Source organism: Scomber scombrus, chromosome 21 (genome assembly GCF_963691925.1).
Source record: "Scomber scombrus chromosome 21, fScoSco1.1, whole genome shotgun sequence".
NCBI classification, from domain to species: Eukaryota; Metazoa; Chordata; class Actinopteri; order Scombriformes; family Scombridae; genus Scomber; species Scomber scombrus.
Genome location: NC_084990.1, coordinates 18,311,818 through 18,331,159, shown reverse-complemented (window position 1 = coordinate 18,331,159; position 19,342 = coordinate 18,311,818). Strand labels below are relative to the sequence as shown.

Here is a 19,342-nt window from a genome sequence, read left to right as displayed (position 1 = left end):
CACAAGCACTGAATTATATTTAAAATAAATAATTTTGGGGTATAAATAAGTGGTGGGCTCGCTGTGCATTGTGGGCACGCACTCCTCCCCACGTGCCTGCGTGGAGTCAACATGGTACCGACAGTGACTGACTGCAGCTGTGTTAGCATTAGCAGGAGTTAACACACTCCTTCTGTTTCTCGGCGTGCTACATTTTTTGGGGACTGAAGTGTGCAGGTGAGACTGAAATGTAACGGGGAAGCTGTTTAGGAAGAATGAAGCGTTAAAAACAGGCCTGTGTGCTGTTTTTGATTGGTAAAAGCTAACATGCTACGCTTAACTTGACAGCTAGTTTTAGGCAAAGCTATCACCGGCTATCAGCTATTGTCGTCGCTTATAGAAAAATAGGAATATTGAGAGTGTTACCCTTTGTCCTGCTTTCTTTTATAAGTGTTTTATATATGTGTTTGAGTTCAATTGTAACCCGTAGTGTTGGTGCAGGCCTGTGACAAGTGGCTGTTTGTATTCTAGCCTGCTAATGCTTGCTAACTTAGCCAGAAAGAGGACTTATTTTCAGGAACTGTGGCTCGTAATGAGTATTATAACAGTGAGAAATCAATGCCTGCCGTGTTAGCTACATGTGTAATGTTTGTTACATTGTGTTTGCATGAAGAGCAGACATTTAATATTGATTGCATGCTCTTACATCATGTGAGTTTCACCTCACAGACTGCTTGATCATGGTCTGGCTTTGACTAATTTTAAGGTTATTCATAGTTTTACTTTCTGGAAATTACTATTTACTTGATGATAGAAGACTGACAACCTGAAGCACCCAGACAACATCCTAATGAGATCTGGTGTAACCTTGCTATGTTGAGTCACATTGGTGGTGTCCATGTTGTTGCAGCAGCTACCTGTCATCTGTTTTTCTTTGTTACAAGTCTGGGTGTTGACTGGTGAGAAATTTTGTTTGTAAAATACATTTTTGTGAGGTTGTGTTTTCTTTGTTTCCAGGTTGGATCTCACAGATCTACTGCCGCTCCTCTCCTGTTTCATCTCCTCTCCCCTGCTTGCTCTGATCACATCAATATGGCCAGCGGGGATGATGATGACCCCATTATAGAAGAGGTATGTGTGAGCTGGTTGAAGGATAAGACTGGAGATACTCTTATCAGTATTTAATTCAATTATTCTTCTTTTATAGGTGTTGCCTCTGTAGTTAAAGACTGATATATTACATGCATCTGTGCTATAGACCTCCCTTGTTGTCCAGGATGGGTACGGAATTTTTCAAGACTGTCTTAAAACAATAGTCAAGCACCCAAATACACATTGAAACAGGTTATCTGGTTGTAATCATTCCTCCTGTTGATACTGACCATTAGATGATCCCTTCATAATGCACTAACAATGTATGTGATGGAAGACAAAATCCACAGTCCTCCTGTGCAAAAGTGTATTTAAAAGTTATCTGAAGCTAATACAAAGCTTCAAATTTGAGTCAAATCAAGTAGATATCTTTCAATGTTACAGTCTTTAATGCTAAAGTCTCTCCTTTTGTTACTATACTCCCACCACAGCTCCACACAAAGAGGGAATTTAATGCAAAAAAGACTAAGTGTGGCAGATATCCACTTCATATTACTAACTCTGTCTGCTGAAGCCTCATATAAGCTTCACATCTACTTTTATATGACTGTGTGGACACACTGTGGATTTTGTCCTTCATCACTTACACTGAAAACACTTTTATTAGCCATTATTACGAACATGAATACTGTAGATTGTCTGGAGCCAGAAATACTCACTAGCTAATTAAATATTTCCCCAACAAATGCATTATTTACTGCTCTTTGTGCATCATCTGATAAAAAATTAAACCCTTTTCAGACTAGAATGGAATATGTAACGTTGATGGCTTAATAAAGCTGCTCAAAGTGACGGCATTCAGACATACTGTAGATGACTGCTATATTATTTCGAGGAGTTGACAGGAATGAAAATGGAATTTATAGAGACAGTGCTGGTCTGATTATACTTCCGTTGTAAGGGTTTTGGTTTGGTTGGTAGAAGGTGAAATAAGATGCACATTACTCTCTCTGCACATTTTACCTTGTGCTGCTGCAGGCTTTAATTTAACCTGATTGCACTCAGTTCAGGCTTGTGTTGTGTGGAAATTGATATGGAAACGTTCCTTGGTCCGACCTACCTGAAACTGACCAGGGTGCTTATTCAGACATGAGACAGGCATGGTACATTTCCAGTGAGATTGATGTAAAGGGGTGCATGTTTTACAGAGGTTTAGACAGTACAGAAAGATTAAAGCACTTGTTGGTTTAATCTTTTATTGGGGTTTATAATGCCAGCCTTATCCTTTACATGTTTTTGTAGGTATCACTTCTGGCATGGCGCTAACTTGTGTCATGTGACTATTCGAAGATATCACCATAGGCTTTTGGAAATTGTGACATGCCTTTTTTAAGAATGTTGTGACACTTGATAGACCAAACACTTTATTAGTTAATTGAGAAAATTATCAGCTAATTAATGATAATACAAATAATTGAGTGTGCCTTACTACACAACATATTAAGCTCTAATTTTCACAATTGAAAGTGCTGAATTTGACACTATCGTTTTCTGGAGATTCTTGCCACGAGATCCAAACATGTTATTTTACATTTAAATTACACATTTGTAGTTCTTGTCTTGTTTATTTCAATCCAGAGCCACTGTTTCCTGCATCGATCAAAATGTAGCACGAGAAACATCAGTGATTTTGTAGATACGGCTTCATGAATGAGAATAGCTTTGCTCAATGTGTCTTTCAGATTGATGTGTATCTTGCCAAAAGCCTTGCAGAAAAGTTGTATCTTTTTCAGGTAAGTGCTTCCTTTTGTTGTACTAAATGCTGATGAGGATGACTCATTATCTATTGTCAAGAGTCACTAATCACCTGTATTGATTTCACCAACACAGTACCCTGTCCGACCCTCCGCTATGACCTATGATGATGTCAACCACTTAGCTGCTAAGATCAAACCCAAACAGCAAAGGGTAAAAAAAAGTTTTCTCTTACAATTCATCTTTTAAAGAACTTCCGTTTCATCTGAAAGTGTTGGTAATGGGTTTTTTTTCTACCACGCGTTACGCAGGTGGAGCTGGAAATGGCCATCAACACAATGAGTCCAAACTACTGTCGCAGCAAAGGAGAGCAGATTGCTCTGAATGTGGATGGCACCGCCTATGATGAAACCAACACATATTCAGCGTATGTGTGCTTTGTATAGCATTAACCCTTTGTATGCCAGTGCCCTGTTAGGTCGCTTGCACACCTTTTAGTTTAGTTGATCTGCTGCTGCCTTTTTTACAAACTAACCAACGGGACTAAATGTAAAGTCACATGACAGGTAAATCACTCATTGGACAGTTTTGGTGAGCTTACACAAATTATGATTATAAACATTATTATTGATGACTGCAGCTGGACTTGATATGTCATCATAAATTATAACGACATGTATTAACAGAAAAAAGAGGCATCCCTGGATAACCTTTCTTTAAATTTGACTGCTTTTGATCTCATATTAAAGGATTGTGCAGCCGCTAAGCATTTCACACGTTTTATTGACTCCCAAAATACATGGAGGAGATTACAGACACAGCTCACTGCTGTTTTTACTTTATCCCTCTTTGTTTTTAATAAGAAGAAACCCTTGCACTTGTGTTTATGTGCATATGGTTTACCAAATGGGTTTTGTATAAATAAATCCTTCTTTCACTATTGGCTCATACATACAAAGATCGCTTTTATTGTTGATCAGCAGATAGATTTAACAGTAGTTTAGCTTTTGAATTCATGCTTTGCTTATCAACTACAACAAAATCATGTTGTTGGTCTGCTTTGCTTTTACTCACAAGTTTTCCAGGACCTCTCTTGGATAAAGATAGACAGCACAATTGATGACTCTTCTATTTTTTTTCCTACAGTAAAGTGATGGACAAACAGACGTTTTCCTCCATCCAAGCCACCACCAACACCTCCAGATATGCTGCTGCTGTTTTCCGCAAAGGTCAGATCCTGTAGTCCACTGTAGCACTACGCTCGTGTTTTGGTTGCTCTAAACTGTGCCACTGCCTCCTGTAAATACTCAAAGGTCGCCCACATGTTGACAGTCCAATTGACTCTTTATCAGTGTAAACTTTGCTTATCTTTTCTTTTTTTAGTGTTCAGTGTAATGTCACTATGTTTACAGTGAAGATAATCACGTGTCAGTATGATTGACTTCAAGATTTAGTAACATGAGTCCAAAATCAACCTCTGCTGCATTATAACTGTTCAAAATTAGGTTTCAGGTCTTTAATTACTTGTTGCTAACGATGTCAACAGGTGAGCTTCATGTCACACCTCTGACGGGAATCCTCCAGATGAGACCCAGCTTCTCTTACCTGGACAAGGCTGATAACAAAACCAGAGAGAGGGAGGCAGCTAATGAAGGTGTGTTTGCTTTTGTATCTTGAAGAAATAAATATAAGAGAGAGATTAGTGCAGGTTGCATTTATTTGGTGTGATAGCAGAAGGTCATGGAAATGTAAGATAATGTTTGTAATGCTGAAACTAACTCACTTGTCCTCCACAAACCCAGTATCCCAAAAGCAAATTGCACAATTTGTGCTGATTTACTGAAATACACTTTTACACATAAAACAGTTGAGTTTGATGCTTTTATCAGCTTTACTTGACACAATCAGGTGTGATGATGACGTTAAATGTCTTCTGTCTGCAGGTGGAGACTCCTCCCAGGATGAAGCTGAGGAGGAAGCCAAAGCCATTACGGTAAAAACTCACTCACACAAACTCCCGATTGCTCTTACTCTGTGCATCACATCTTACCTTTCTATGTGCCTGTTTCTCTCCAGGTGAGGTTTGCTCGTCCCGAGTCGGAGCAGGCCCGGCAGAGGAGGATCCAATCCTATGAGTTCCTCCAGAGGAAGCAGGCAGAGGAGCCCTGGGTTCACCTGCACTACCACGGTGTCAAGGTAGGGTGCACACTCACCATTAAGATACCACATTCCTCTCCTGGGCAACTGTGTACTAAAGTTTTTATATTAACCAAAATACATACTGACACCATGTAATGTGTGTCCCCAATTTAACTTAAATGTATGTCTTCTGTTGACTGGTAATACAAGGCTGCTGACATCTGATTTTTAGTACTGGAAACATTATCTGATAGCATTGTCGCTGTTCTTCATCTTCAGGAGATGTTGACATGAAGGATTTGTCCCATCAGTTGTGTCTTTGTCATGTTTTTTCAAATTCAGGATAGCCGTTCAGAGCATGAAAAGCAGTACCTCTTCTGCCAGTCAGTGGACGCATCACAGAACACCGAACTGGTCAAAACTCCTAAGTGAGTAAAAGCTTTACCTATATATTTTAAGTTAAGTTTTTGTTATGATTGAGTATATTTATGCAGTTGTAAAATGTGCAAAAATCTCCTACCAGAAAGGATCATTGGTTCTTTTTTTCTCATTCTTTCATTCATACCTGCTCAGATCTCTCCCTAATTTGATCTTTTCTTCTTAGGGAGTATCTCGCAATGCTGATGCCACCTCTCGCAGAGGAAAAAGTGTAAGTAATCCCTCTTTCTTATGACAAAAGATTAAAGATGTTTAACAGGTTCAAAGAGTCACTTACACCAGTTTCCTCCCCATTCTTTTGTGTGTTAGTGTAAAGCCTGTAGGACCGAGTAATGTGCTTTCCATGGCTCAACTCCGTACTCTGCCGCTGGGTGAGCAGGTCAAGACCCTGATGAAGAACGGTAGGTTAACACATTTTAGATAAAACTGATCACATATCTGTCAGATAGTAGGGCTGTGATGTCTTTTTTTTTTTTTTTTTTTTTTTAAATGGATCATTTGTGACTTATGCCTTTTTTATTTATTATTATTCTAACAGCAGAATATTAAGTCAGTGCAGTTTTTGTTTGTGCCAGATGGGGGCATCAGAGCATTAATAATGATATAAAACACATGAGAAACGGCTTAAAACTTTTTGGTTTACAATTCCCGTGATTGTCACTCAGCCGTCCTCTGCCAGTTTTTGTTTCCAGCCATTTTTTTAATGTCCTTAAGTACATGAACTGGATCAAATTTACACCATTTAAGATTCAGGCTGTTTGCTATTCTGTCGCCAGAAATGTTTTATGTTTTCTTCTCAATGTCTCCATTCATCTTTAGTCAAGGTGATGCCATTTGCGAACCTGATGGGCCTGCTCGCCTCTGGCACAGACTCGACCGCAGTGATGCGCTGCATCCAGCAGGTGGCTCTGCTGGTTCAAGGGAACTGGGTCGTCAAGAGGTGAGACCATGAAGCTCCAACGCAGATTAACTCAAGATAAAAATGACCAAAAAGGGTTCACAGAATGTTTTTAAATGAGTGTAAATGTACCATGTTAAGGTGTAAGACCTGTGTGCTCTATAATTTACCATTAGTAACATAAAGCACAGCAGCCTGGAAGATGTGTGATGTTTCTGTATGTTTTTTCTTTTTTCTAGTGATGTTCTGTATCCTAAAAACACCTGCAGCCCTCACAGTGGTGTCCCTGCTGAAGTGCTCTGTCGTGGCAGGGACTTTGTGGTGAGCTGCTGTCCCTGATTTTTAAAAACAATTTTTATAGTTATCCAAATTTAAACCAGCAACAGGCCTGATTATTTGTTTTGTTTGGTCGACATTGTGCCAACTCATTTATTTGTTCCCTTCTTAGATGTGGAGGTTCACTCTGGAGCGCTCTTTGATGAGAAAGGAGATTGCGTCCATCATCAAAGTAAGAATGAACACGACTAAAATAACACATTTACTAGAATTTTCTTTCTCAAAGAGTTTCAAGAACATCTCAATATTGTTTCTGCCAAAAACAACTGATTTTACTTTAGCTTTTTTAATGGGTAGTTTCCAGCCATTTTGTGTCATTTTCGTTTGTCAGTAATGAAATTGAACTTTCTAAAGCCGGGCAGGTAAATGCTGGTTGGCTGTCTTAGAGTTTGAGTAGTTTTAATGACCTATTTTCAACATGGCTGCAGTCAAATGTGTTTGAAACTCTAGTGAGCTTCTTCTAATATAGTTAGAGTAGAATTTTACACTTTTTTGTTAATACTGTTGTCTGACTGAGACTGCTGTGATATAAAACTGAACTTCATATTGTCTACATCTTTTTCTTGCTCCATTTTTTTCTCTTTATCTTCTTACACTCTGTTCATGGTAGAATTGCGCAAAGAAATGTTGCCTTTCTCTTTTTGTCAACACTGTTAAAGGTCGTCTTGTTTGAATAAACTTTATTGGATAGTGGCTGGATAAAACCAACCATACAGTGTGAACATGAACATTCATAAAAGGCTGATTTTAAATACGAACCATGTCTCCCTAATTTAATCACTCAGCCTCAGAACATTAGCTGCATAAGAGGCTAATTTCACAGCAGATTAGCCCCTTTTTCAGCAGGAAGTTGTTTTTGAAGATGTGATAAATGCAACATTTCACTTTTTGCACCCAATCAATTTTTGTGCAAAATTGCAATTTCTTGCTCATATGTCAAGCATATTCTTGTCATTTGAGAGGTTATTGAAGATATTACAGCTACAGCCAGGGGGGATTGTTTATGGGATTGTGATCCAAGCAAAGACAAACTCCTTCACCTGGGAGAGGTTCATTGTGACATGCACTGATCGTCTCCCAGGTGAAGGAGAGCATCTTTGAACACCTGCCCTTGCTTGTGTCTGCCACCTTGAGGCTGAAGTAAAACGTCCTCTTCGTTCAGGTAAAATGAACTGACAAGTTCCTCCTCGTGTCTCTCTCAGCTTCCTCCAGAGGATGTGAAGGAGTTCCTGGAGCATGTGGCAGTGCCTCGGATAAACCGGGGCTGGGAGTTCCTGTTGCCTACTGATGTAGACTTCGTTAAGAAACACCAAGATGTTGCCCACAGGCAACACATGCTGTGGCTTGGCATCCAGAGCAAGTACGTAACACTCAGAGAAGCCCGATGACTTCCTGATGATTAAGGAACAAAGAGGGTTTTTTTTCTCCAATCAACAGGATATTCTTGTGCTATTAAATATTTTGTGGGCTTTCTGTTAAGATTAATTTGTACTCTTTTTTTTTTTTTTCTTTTTTTTTTCCCCCCTGAAGGTTGGAAAAGGTCTTTAACTTCTCTAAAGAAGACTTCATGCCAAAGAATTCCCCTCAGCCTGGTCTGTACTGTTAATATACTGCAGATTAAATTAGCAGTACAGTAGTTGTAAATGATGTTGTTTGAGCTTATCTCTTTTTATGTGTTTTTTTTTCTCCCCAGAACCTGTTCATGTCAGCGGGGAGCAACGCCTGAAGATGGCTCAAGATCGTGCACAAGAAAAACAGTCGTCCCTACAAAAGGACCTGGACTCCAAACGAGCGGTCCACATCAAACAAGAACCCGTCAGTGACAGGGAAGACGAACCCATGGACACCTCCTCTCCCCCTTCCTCCTCCTCCATCCCCAACGGTTCTATCAATGGTTATCCCACTGCCACCTCCCCCAGCTTCGATCACACTAACGGTAACGGAGGGAGTCCCACCAACACGCCTTCCCAAGAGCTGCAAGACTTTGTGATCAAGACTTTCAGGAAGCATTTTGTACTGACGCTGAACGAGTTTAAGAGGCTATTTAACCTCCACCTGGCTTCCATGCCGGCGGGGCACAGTGTCTTTCACTCCATCTCGGACCGCATGCTACAGGAAGCTGTACTGTCCTGCCAGTGCAAACAGATAATGGTGCCTGTGAGTATTCATGGAGGAGATCAACTTATGTGGGCAAAATTCAGGTTTTACAAGGTTTTTGGATGTCCAGAGTCCAGTTGGAAGTCCAGTTAACACCGGATTCTCCCGCTTTCCTTTCTTTCCCTCAATATTTGTGTTGTCACATTTCTTTAAACTCATCTCAGCATTTCAGTGGAATTTACACTCTTGTCGCTGTGTTCAGACTGACAATAGTCTGGAAAGGCGTTGTTAAGGCCTGCATTGGTGTGGGCGTATCAGTAAGGTATCAGTTTGAAGGAGTTGGGTGTCAAATCATTGCACAGTGGATTACATCACTTTGAGGCAGGAATTTACTAATCTGAATGGAAGCAACAGTTTCCTCCATCATGAAACTTGTTAAACAGAGTAGTTTGTGCTAGAGTTTCAACAACTAGTCTGTTAAGCAAATGGTTGATCAGGAGAAAATTAATCAATGTCAATTGATTTAAAAAAAAAAAAATTAACTAATTAAATGCACAATTTGCTGTGATGAATCGTGATTAATATCGTAAAGCTGCAGTGCGAGTCTGTTGTCCCCCCCTTCTGGCAGTGAGCGTAACTACAAAAACACTGACGACGTGCTTACGTCATTGTTGCCTACTCCATCACTACTGTTGTAGCTGTAACACAGTGGATAAATTGTTCTGAACGTCATTCAACTACCAAGATTCATTTTACTGACAGCATTTAATCGACTCAGTCTGATAACATTTAAAAAGTCTACAAGAGCCCCACAATTAATTATTTTATCCACATTGAAGATAGATGAGAGCGAACCAGAAGTTAGCTGCTTGGCCAGTGTAAATCTCTAGTATATATGCTCTGCCTATAAATTAATTTGGCCAGAATAATAATATCAAACCGGACACCACATTAAATACTCTGTATACAGTGAAATGGAGATTTATCTGGCCGTGACTGAATCAACATTGTGTTTCTTGAAGAGTCTTGAATCTAACAGATGTACAGTTTTACATAAAAGTTTCGCACTGCAGCTTTAAAATTGAAGCTTGTAATAATGGATATTAAAATGTAAAATCACTGAAGTAATGCAGAATCAACCACAAAGAAGAATATTTAAAATTGAAAAATATTGTTTAATAGTATCTTTTTGACTTTTAACTTCTGTGAAATACAGATGTCCAATAAAACCATCACTGACTGTCAGCTTTAAAAGCATTATTCTTATATGCACAATCAGAATTAATAACAAAACCCAGGCCTATATGTTAAAGCGCCAGTTGAATTTCAAAAACATTGATTCCATTCAAATTAGATACTAGCTGAGAAGGCGATAATTATTTATATGCACTAATACAAATGATATTGAACAACAATAATGTGACTCATGTTCAGGTGCCAGAATTGAATTTCAACAACGAGCATGCCCAATTTTAGGATGCAGTGCTACTACTGATTTGAACATAGTTGTTAGAAACACTGATTGTATCTCTGCTGCTGTGATGCAGGATTATGTAATGACTTTCATCCCATCTTGCTGAACTGCAAACTCGTGTTCAAATAGGCTTGAACCGAGGGCCACACCTCAGGAACAAGCAGAACTTTTGAACCTCTTAAAACCAGCACAGGATGTTTTGAAGCATCAAGATTACAATCCCCTTCGTCTTTAATGAAGAGCTGCTGCTACTTTGCCTCGTTAAAACTGCCTGTGGCTGCTGAATGAAGGGGTTTTCCAGCCGGCAGCTTGAACACAGATATCAGTTTTCTCAAACGGAGTAACGACATTAACGGTCGTTTTGCTTGTGAGCGCTTTGTTACTTGAAAAGGTGCACTGAAGCAACGCAAACCTAACTCTCAGGTTCCACTCGAGTTCTTGAAGCCACCTGATACGTCTGTATTTGAGGTCTATTTGTGTGTCCTCTTTGCTTTGTCTGAGGTCGCTTTTTGTAGGTTTAATATAAACTGATGCAGTCTGTTATCAGTCATCTTTATTAGCTCTGTTTTTCTTGAAGCCGTGTTTGCTTATGGGGCGAGGAGTGGCGTGGTCTGTTCCACATCCTCTTGTTTCATTAAGCATCCAGGTCCCCTGCCAGGACCAGCCCTGTCCTGGCTTAGGTCTTATCCCATCTTTATCCTTGACGTTGCAGGATTTGAAGCGTCGTGGGGGAGGGAATGGCTGGATGCCATCTTTGTTATGCAACAGATTATTAGCTTCAAAGCAAAGCTCATTACAGCTCAGCGAGGGGTTAAGCCGGGAGTTGTTTGCATACGCAGGCAGGTCTGGAATCGGTTGACTCCACTTCTGTGCCACCGTAAACATTATTGTTTAGATCCCACACAGTTCGCAGATCAGTTATAAGTCAGTGTGTTGTGTCTGGAGGGTTAATCCTTGATCTGGGGGGTGCTCAGTGGTCCTTCTGGTCACAGCATTGCTTCTGTTCTTGTTATGATGTCTTATATATGCGAGAGATCATAATAAGAGACAAAGCAGGTGTCTGAGACAGTAAAGCAGTTCAACATTCATGTACTTTAAATATTCCATAAAATGTAAAATATTTGCACACTCGAATCAAGGTTCGAATGAGTAATTCATGGTTTTATTATTTTCTGTCATGAAGACCGCACACATAATTTAAAACAGTCTCGTAGTTGTAACTGCTGACAAACTGAGCTGAGATAGGAAATCATGATTCTGCTCATTTTCCTGCTCAAACTCAGAGCATGGTGTAGTTTTGTTGTTTTTCCTGATGAAATGTTTTTCTAACTTTGCTGTTTCCCTCTAAATTTAGTTTCCTGCTCAGAGCACAGCGTCCCCTGATGAACAGAAGGTGTTTGGTTTGTGGGAGACTGGAGAGGAATTCGACAAGGTAAACACACAGGCGCCTGTAGTCGACTTTATTTCCCCCATCCTGCACTACTTGCAAACTTCTGCAGCTGAAACGCACCACAAACCACAAGTTAAAGCATTCAGCGATTACTGAAATTCACCAGAAAATTAAAAGCATGTTCCAGTATTTCCTGTGATTGATTAGAAATCATTGCAATGTAACACAGAAGAGAAAATTAGGACACCATTCTGTTAAAGAGGCAAAGTTTAGTTTTTAATCTCTCTCCTGTTATGTTTGTCTTTTTGAAATGATGTTACAGATGACAGAGGAAATGACAGTTGGTGCTTTGTGGTCTTCAGTGTATTTCAGCTGCAAATGTCTGCAATAGACTACTTATGCTTTTTCTTTTCAGAAAGAGTTTGCCATCACTTTTGCTGAGAGCGAGTTAAATGATACGATTCATGATTAGTTGAGCAAATATACTGGAAATGAGGAGAAAGTACTAGCCTGGCCAGCACCTCTAAATGACTAATTAACATGTTACATCATATGTTTAACTAGTACTAATACCCAAAAACTAGAAGTTGTGGTTTAAAGAATTGATATATGTGGGACCATGTCTTCCGTAAACGCCTTTTGGAGTCTTGTCAGCTACAAAAGGTATTTGTAATGAGTTCTGTCGTCTTTGGACAGCAACAGGCGAGCTGTTTTCACCTATTTTCAGTCTTTCTGCTAAGCTAAAAAATCCTGCTGCCAGCAGTCGGTTCATATTAAACGGACTTATGAGAGCAGTATCGATCCTCTCATCTGACTCTACAAGAAAGGGAATAAGTGCTATTCCCAAAATGTCTAACTATTTCTATAAATGTGTTCTTTGGTGCGTTTCTTTTTCCTCCTGCAGCACCGCCGGCTGCTGTTTGACCTGTTCACAAAGAACTACCGTGTCAGGAGGAATATTGTACAAGCAAGACTAGCAGAGGAGCTTGGAGATGTCTCCAAGCCTGAAATTGACCGGCTGCTCAAGGTAAGAAGGCCCAGAGGACTGCTGCTGTAAAAGGATAGGCTCACTTTTCTTCATTCAGGTGCCCATGTGACAGTGAAAGAGCCTACTCATACTGGCTGTTAAGAGATCCCCTTCTAATGTGTCCCACACAATTGTTTTCTGCAAAAATGCATTTAAGAATTGATCTGAAACTTAAATGAAGCTTCAGCAGTCTGAGTTAGTCATGTCAAGTAGACATCTGCCACATTTACAGACTTTTTAGCATCAAGTTCCCTCTTTGTTTCCCTGTGGAGCTTTGATGGAAGTATAGTAACAAAAAGAGGGACTTTGGAACCAAAAAGACTGTAACATTTAAAGATTTCTATTTGATTTGACTCATTTTGACATTTGAAATTTCATATTAGCTTCAGATAAACTTTTAAATACATTTTTGTACAGAGGGAGGACTGTGGATATTGTCCCCCATTAGTTACACTGTAAGTGCATTATGAATGGATCTTCTAATGGTCAGTATGAACAATGTTTTATTTGGGCACCTGACTTGTGTTAAGACAGACTTGAACAATTGTGAACTTGTGCTTTAAGACTGAACATCTTTAATCAGCTGTTTGTCATCTGTCGCTCCAGGAGTGCTGCAGCAGCCACGCAGGGATGTGGTACCTCAAGGGAACAATACAGTCCTGACACTGAGAGCCTGCCCCCTGCGGTCACCGTCAGCCAATCAAATCCTCTCCCAGGTGGTCCCGTGGGAGGGCAGTCACGAGATGAGAGCCAATCACAGCTCGCCCAGCTCTGAGGTCCGGGGCGATCGGAGGACAAAGATGTCAGCCGTCTGCTCAGAACGCGAAGCTGAAGCATTTCGGACATTAACACAAGCACTCTGATGCAGCGCAAAGGACAAACTCCTCTCACACTCACACACTGACAGCTGGAGCGTGAGCAGAAAAAAAATGAATATTTAAAAATAAAAAAAAGTGAAGAAATAGCGAGATACATATACGGTTTATCAATAGATTTTGGATCTCTGGCTTCATGTTTGATGAACTTTATTTTTGAAGTAAGCTTTTACCAGAGCAGGATGGTGTTTACTATTGAAAACAGCTGCGGTTCAGACTGCTTTCATTTTACCTCCTGATGTTTAAAAAAAAATAAATTAAAATTAAAAAAATGTATCTTTGCTTTTTACGTTGTCACCAACTGAGCAAACATTGTTTTTTAAGGCCTTGTGGGTAGAAAACCCTCAAAAGAGCAAACCTTATTTCCTTTTTCATCCATTAACTTAACAAAATGTGACTTGGTTAAAGATTATCAAACGAATACAGTATTTATTTCACCAACCAATTCAACACACAATGGCTTTAACGATGGATGCAAATGTTTAATTTAAAATGTTGAGTCAACATGTGGGGGGAAGAAAAACATCTTATGATGCAAAAAAGCCCTAATTGTCACTGTGCTCATGTTGTGGATTGAAATCACTTTGTCTGGCAATCATGGACCTGGAAAACAGTTACATCTAATGTGGCATTTCCCACAATTCTCTATTATTCAGTCTAATGTGTAGTGAAATAACAAATTGGAGAAGAAAAGGATTAAATGGCTTGAAGTTGAGGTTTTGTTTTTCTCGGTTGGATGTACAAAGTTTCAAATGGTTTTCCTTATGAGAGAAAGTAGAGTGACTGATTTTGTTAGCCAATAAAGATGCAATTCGGAGAGAAGTTGTCATATTTTTATCACAAATGTCAGGATTTAATCCATTATATTGTAAAAGAAAAAAAAGAAAGGAAAAAAGGAGCTGGAACAGATTCATTCATTATTCAAAGTCGATAGGATGAATTGTGGGTGATGGGGGAGGTGTTGCTATGGATATGTTGGTGTTTTGCCATGTGCTGCTATCTTGAGCCTCCATATAAAGTGCCTCTGCCTCATAAGGCATTCAGGACAAACTCCCACCTGCTCATAAATGCCATTACAAAGACTATAATGCTTTGATTCTCATTGAAGTACTTTAAGACCTTTATGAGTGGAAATGTAAATAAAGGCTTAATCAGTAATGACACTTGCAAGTTTTTTTTTCCATCGGTTACTTTGCTCAATAAATATTGTAATGTCTCATGTTTTTTTTGTCCCATTTTACATTAAAATGCTAATAGACGCTTACATGTTATTTAAAGATTCAGTATGTAACATTAAGTGGCATCTAAGGGAGCAAAGTTGACAGAAATGGAGTATGGTATGTTTTAATTAGTGTATAATCCAGAGCTGGGGACTCGGACTCGCGACTCTGACTCGAGTTGCACTTAAGTCTCACTAAACTGTGACTTCAGACTCGACTTGGACTCGACCTCAAAAGACTTCAGACTTGACTTCGACTCGAGGCTTGAGACTCGCGAACAACTTTTATTTCATGTTATTATTATTATTCTCATTATTTATCTGTCATTCATCTTTTTGTATGATCTCTGGCTCTGAGCTAGATGTACACACCAACGTCATGCCACGCGCATGCGCTATGTGTGAAGCGCGCATCTTCAGTATCAGACATTGACAATGGCGAGTGCGACAAGTTCAGCAGGAGTGCCTCAGATCATTACGTTTGGATACAATGCCTTCACACTCCCGTTTTTCCCTGGTTCTCCCATATTTCGAACCCATCTCCCGCCGCCCTCCCGTCATTTCTCCTGTAATTTACAAGCCCCAAATTTGTTTGTTAATAATAATAAGAAGCACACAATAGCAAAGGTTTTATTTTGAAAGCTCAGACAGGAAACCACCGCAACTCCGTTATTTAGTGCCACTAACTTAGTGGCTCCGCTACTAATTATTAAAAAACACAACGTTGCGTTAACTATGGTCATTTTATATATATATATATATTTTATAATATCCCCACACATTCCCTGCTGTGTGTTGTGTTAAGCAGCAGATAAAAGGCAGCTTGGAGAAAAAAATAATGAACATCTGTTTGTACCACAGTGCTAAACTGCAGTGTTTCTGTGATGTTCATGTTTTGTTCATTTTGTTGTATTTTACAACATTGTTAAAATAATTATTTTATGGTTGAAGAAAATACAGTTATGGAATTGAAATAATTCTTAGTGTATGTTTCTTCACATCACATTGCAGTAGATTCTCTATAGTGAACCTACAATTGATACATTTTCATACTGTCCTATATCAAGGTCTAGGTCAAGGTAATAGCCGAAGGTATATTTGGTTACAGTTTCAGGAGAGGGCATCTCAACATACAAACAGATACATACATACAAACTTCAGTGACAGCAAACAGTTAAAACACCACAAAAACAGACATGGGCAGGTGCTCGCAAGGCTAACTGATCAGGATGAAGGATTGTACAGCTCTAAGGTCAGAATTTGAATTTGATTTAGTGTTGGCGAGAGACTTGAGACTTGACTCGGACTCTTGACCAGAGACTTGAGACTTGACTTGGACTTGACCCTCAAAGACTTGAGACTTGACTTGGACTCTAGCTCAAAGACTTGAGACTTGACTTGGACTTGTAAAAAATGACTTGTGAACAGCTCTGGTATAATCACCTGAAAATAAGAATCATTTTTTTGTTTCTTAGAATGAGCCCTTTATATCTACGTAGGGAGTGGGTTGTGTTATTTTGTTACCTAGGTACCTGAAGGTATGACCCACGTACACTGCCTCTGATTGGCTTACTCTGATACTCTCATCCTAATTTTGACCATACTCAGTCGTCATTCCTAAACCTGACCAATGAAGGTATGGAAAAATGGCAATAGGGACTTCTTCCTCGGAGCCCACCATGTTGTACAGTCATGTTCCTACAGTAGCCCAAAATGGACAAACCCAACTCTGGCTCTACTAAGGGACTTCTGCATTGTAGTGAGTTTTGCAGCCACCATATATTCTCCTACATGCTTGAAAAGAGCAGTGGGGTGGGGGGTGTATTCAGTTGGGTTTTTTCCAAGTGGTTTTCTTGATTCGATATACTGAGAAAATCTGTGTAATTGATTTGATATAATTAGATTCTTATTAATAGACCATTTTGACATGTACAAGCACAGGTGTAAATTATGAAATCATTCACTACCCCCAGTTGCTGCTATAAATAAGTTCGAATTCATGGCAGTTTAAAATGGGGGAAATATCCAATTATGCTGCTCCAATTCTGTTAACATTATACTAAATGACCAATAGTATTGACAAAGTTTTGTTATTTAAGGTTTAGTGTGTTTTTCTCTGTTAACTTTTATGTCGACCATATTCAGTGTTACCTCTTTTACTAAACGGAAACAGGAAGCTAACATTAGCTTTGTCAGCTAACTAACTTAACAGTGGCACTTGGCAGTAACTGTAAATATTTTGTAAAAACTAATCTCTATCTAGGAACTACTGACTGTCACAGTAACTTTAATCTATGACCATCAAAATCTAATCAGCTTGTCCTCGAGTCCAAGTGGACCTTTGTACCAAATTTGAAGAAATTCCCTGAAGGGTCCGACGGACAGACAAACAAACCGATAACATAAATAATTTTTAAAAAAGCATTTTCCCACAGGCCTCAACCAAGATCCTCTAATTCTAAATGTTAGTGACTCTTTGGTCAGATTTCCTTTTAGGCCGACTGACGTGTTGGGTTTGATTAAAGTTTGGCAACGTGTCTGGATGCCTGACATCAAACATTTTTATAACATCACATGAAAAAAAAAAAATCCATTATGCAATTCACAGAGTGTATCGGTGATTTATGATGTCCAAGTTTAATTGTGACACCAAATCAATAAATAAGGTAAAATTCTACTGTACAATGCACTGATTAAGCATATAAAAAGAGACAAACTTGCCACCTCAGCTTTCTTCATGTTTTATGGCTCAGAGCAAGAGGTCCAACCATGAAAACAGGTAAAGACACAGCGTACATACATTCAGCAGATAATTCAGGTTCAGAAGATCGAAACGGTAGCACATCACATTTTAACTACATATGACAGTATTATAAAGTGTCAGGAGAGCATCATTAATGTCTGTGCAAAACTAAAGTGCATCTCAATGTGATTATTTTTCTCTTTTTTTTAAAAACAGACATCTACAAACTATGTGCAGTTTTAAGCTTAACAAGGACACAAGAAGTACATCAGGCAGCGAAAAGCAACACAGAGCTGCTGCTGTAGAAAAGCTTCTAATCATACATGGCTTCATGAGACAACTGGCTAATATAACAGGAGGCCGTTACATGATCAAGTACATAGAGAGAGTTGATATTTTGGTAAACCGCAGAACTTCCCTTAAATATAAAAAAAATTCACTCACATTCACCTAACCTAACATATAATAATCAAGTATAATTTCAGAGAGAGACACGCTACAATTTTAATAATGCTAATATTTTTGAGCACCTTGAAATCATCAGTTTTTACTTCCGATAATAGAAAATCCTTCACTAATATAACATTACACGCTATACTAGTCGCTCTTATAGGCGCAGGCAAAACTATCCAAGAAAGCTCAATTTTTACTTTTTTTTTAACAGTCCTAAGAGAAAAAAAAAGGTTCACATTAAAGCTCAGTAAACAAAGCAAATAGCAGATACAGCAGGTAGCACTTTATGTTACAGACATGTTGTTTTCTAATCATTTTCTAGAAAGTTCCCTGGAAAGAGATTTATAATTTGGTACCAATTACAAAGAAAACAGATTTAGTTAGTTGAGTTTACGCAGTTGCTGATTTCCAGATTAATTACTTGAAGTATGGACATTTTATTCTACATAATACATTAAATTATTATGCGACTATATATTTCAATTTAGACAAATTTCACTGACTAACAGAATTTTTCTTTCAGGTTACAATTGCAATTAAAGCTGAAACGATTGGTTGATCGACAGAAATTAAGCCACAATAGTTTAGATAATTAATTAACCACTTAAGACACACACACAAGTTTGTGCAGCTATCCTTATTAGAACGTTGCCTAACAACGTACCCTCAATTCACACCTAACCAAGACCTCGGAAAGGATGCTTTGCCTCATTAGAAACAGGCTCTGGTCCCCATGAGGACTAGCGATCCTGAGGTAACGGAAATGTGCACACACCAAAAACATGTGTTCCAGCTTCCCAAATGTGAGTATTTGCTGGTTTTCTTAGTAAACCGTAACCCTAACCCTTACAATACCTTGTGATCTAGGAAATAATATTTAAAGCCTATATAATTAAAATACAAGCAATTAAATATAGTTATTTAATAAAAAAAAAAGTGTACCTATTTAACAATGTCTCCATTTTCTGTATAACTGGTACCAATTTACATATTCCTTCCCAGGAGCCTTCTTATGAATTTCCTGACAGTTTTTTTCTTTGAAATAATAGAAAACTACGAGTCCTGTAAAGTAAAGTGTCACAGATACAGCTTATGAGAAGAAAAGTGATTATTCCCCAGAAATTATTCCTCAGGAGCTTGTTTCGTTGAGGTAGAGTGATTGTACAGTAGAGACGGCGGCGTTAGGCACTGGTGTTTCTGTGCATCAGAGACATGAGCTGGTGGGTTTTTTTGCCTTCTTGTTCCTGCATCACTCGTATCTCTCAATCCTTTTTTGCATAACAATCACCATTTCTGGGCAAATAGCATATAGTTAAAGTTAGCTTCTTTTCCTGCTGTGAAGGTCTTTCCAAAGTTTCCTCTGTTATTGGAAGACGTTAATTAATCTTGCAGCTGGTCTGTTTTTCTTTCTTTTTTTTGTGAAGTAA

The 19,342-nt window shown here is 38.9% G+C and overlaps 1 protein-coding gene across 1 annotated transcript; it reads left to right on the top strand.

Moving 5' to 3' along the window:
* Positions 1-102: 102 nt before the first annotated feature.
* Positions 103-14,717, top strand: polr3e (polymerase (RNA) III (DNA directed) polypeptide E). The gene is made up of 21 exons (XM_062443131.1): positions 103-216; positions 997-1,110; positions 2,814-2,864; positions 2,962-3,039; positions 3,138-3,253; positions 3,973-4,055; positions 4,373-4,480; positions 4,770-4,819; positions 4,903-5,022; positions 5,308-5,393; positions 5,570-5,614; positions 5,713-5,804; positions 6,223-6,343; positions 6,541-6,622; positions 6,750-6,809; positions 7,840-7,997; positions 8,168-8,229; positions 8,331-8,794; positions 11,563-11,640; positions 12,503-12,625; positions 13,232-14,717. Exons 2-21 carry the CDS (start codon positions 1,072-1,074, stop codon positions 13,286-13,288), a joined length of 2,073 nt encoding a protein of 690 aa, XP_062299115.1. The 5' UTR covers positions 103-216; positions 997-1,071; the 3' UTR covers positions 13,289-14,717.
* The last annotated feature ends 4,625 nt before the right edge of the window (positions 14,718-19,342 follow it).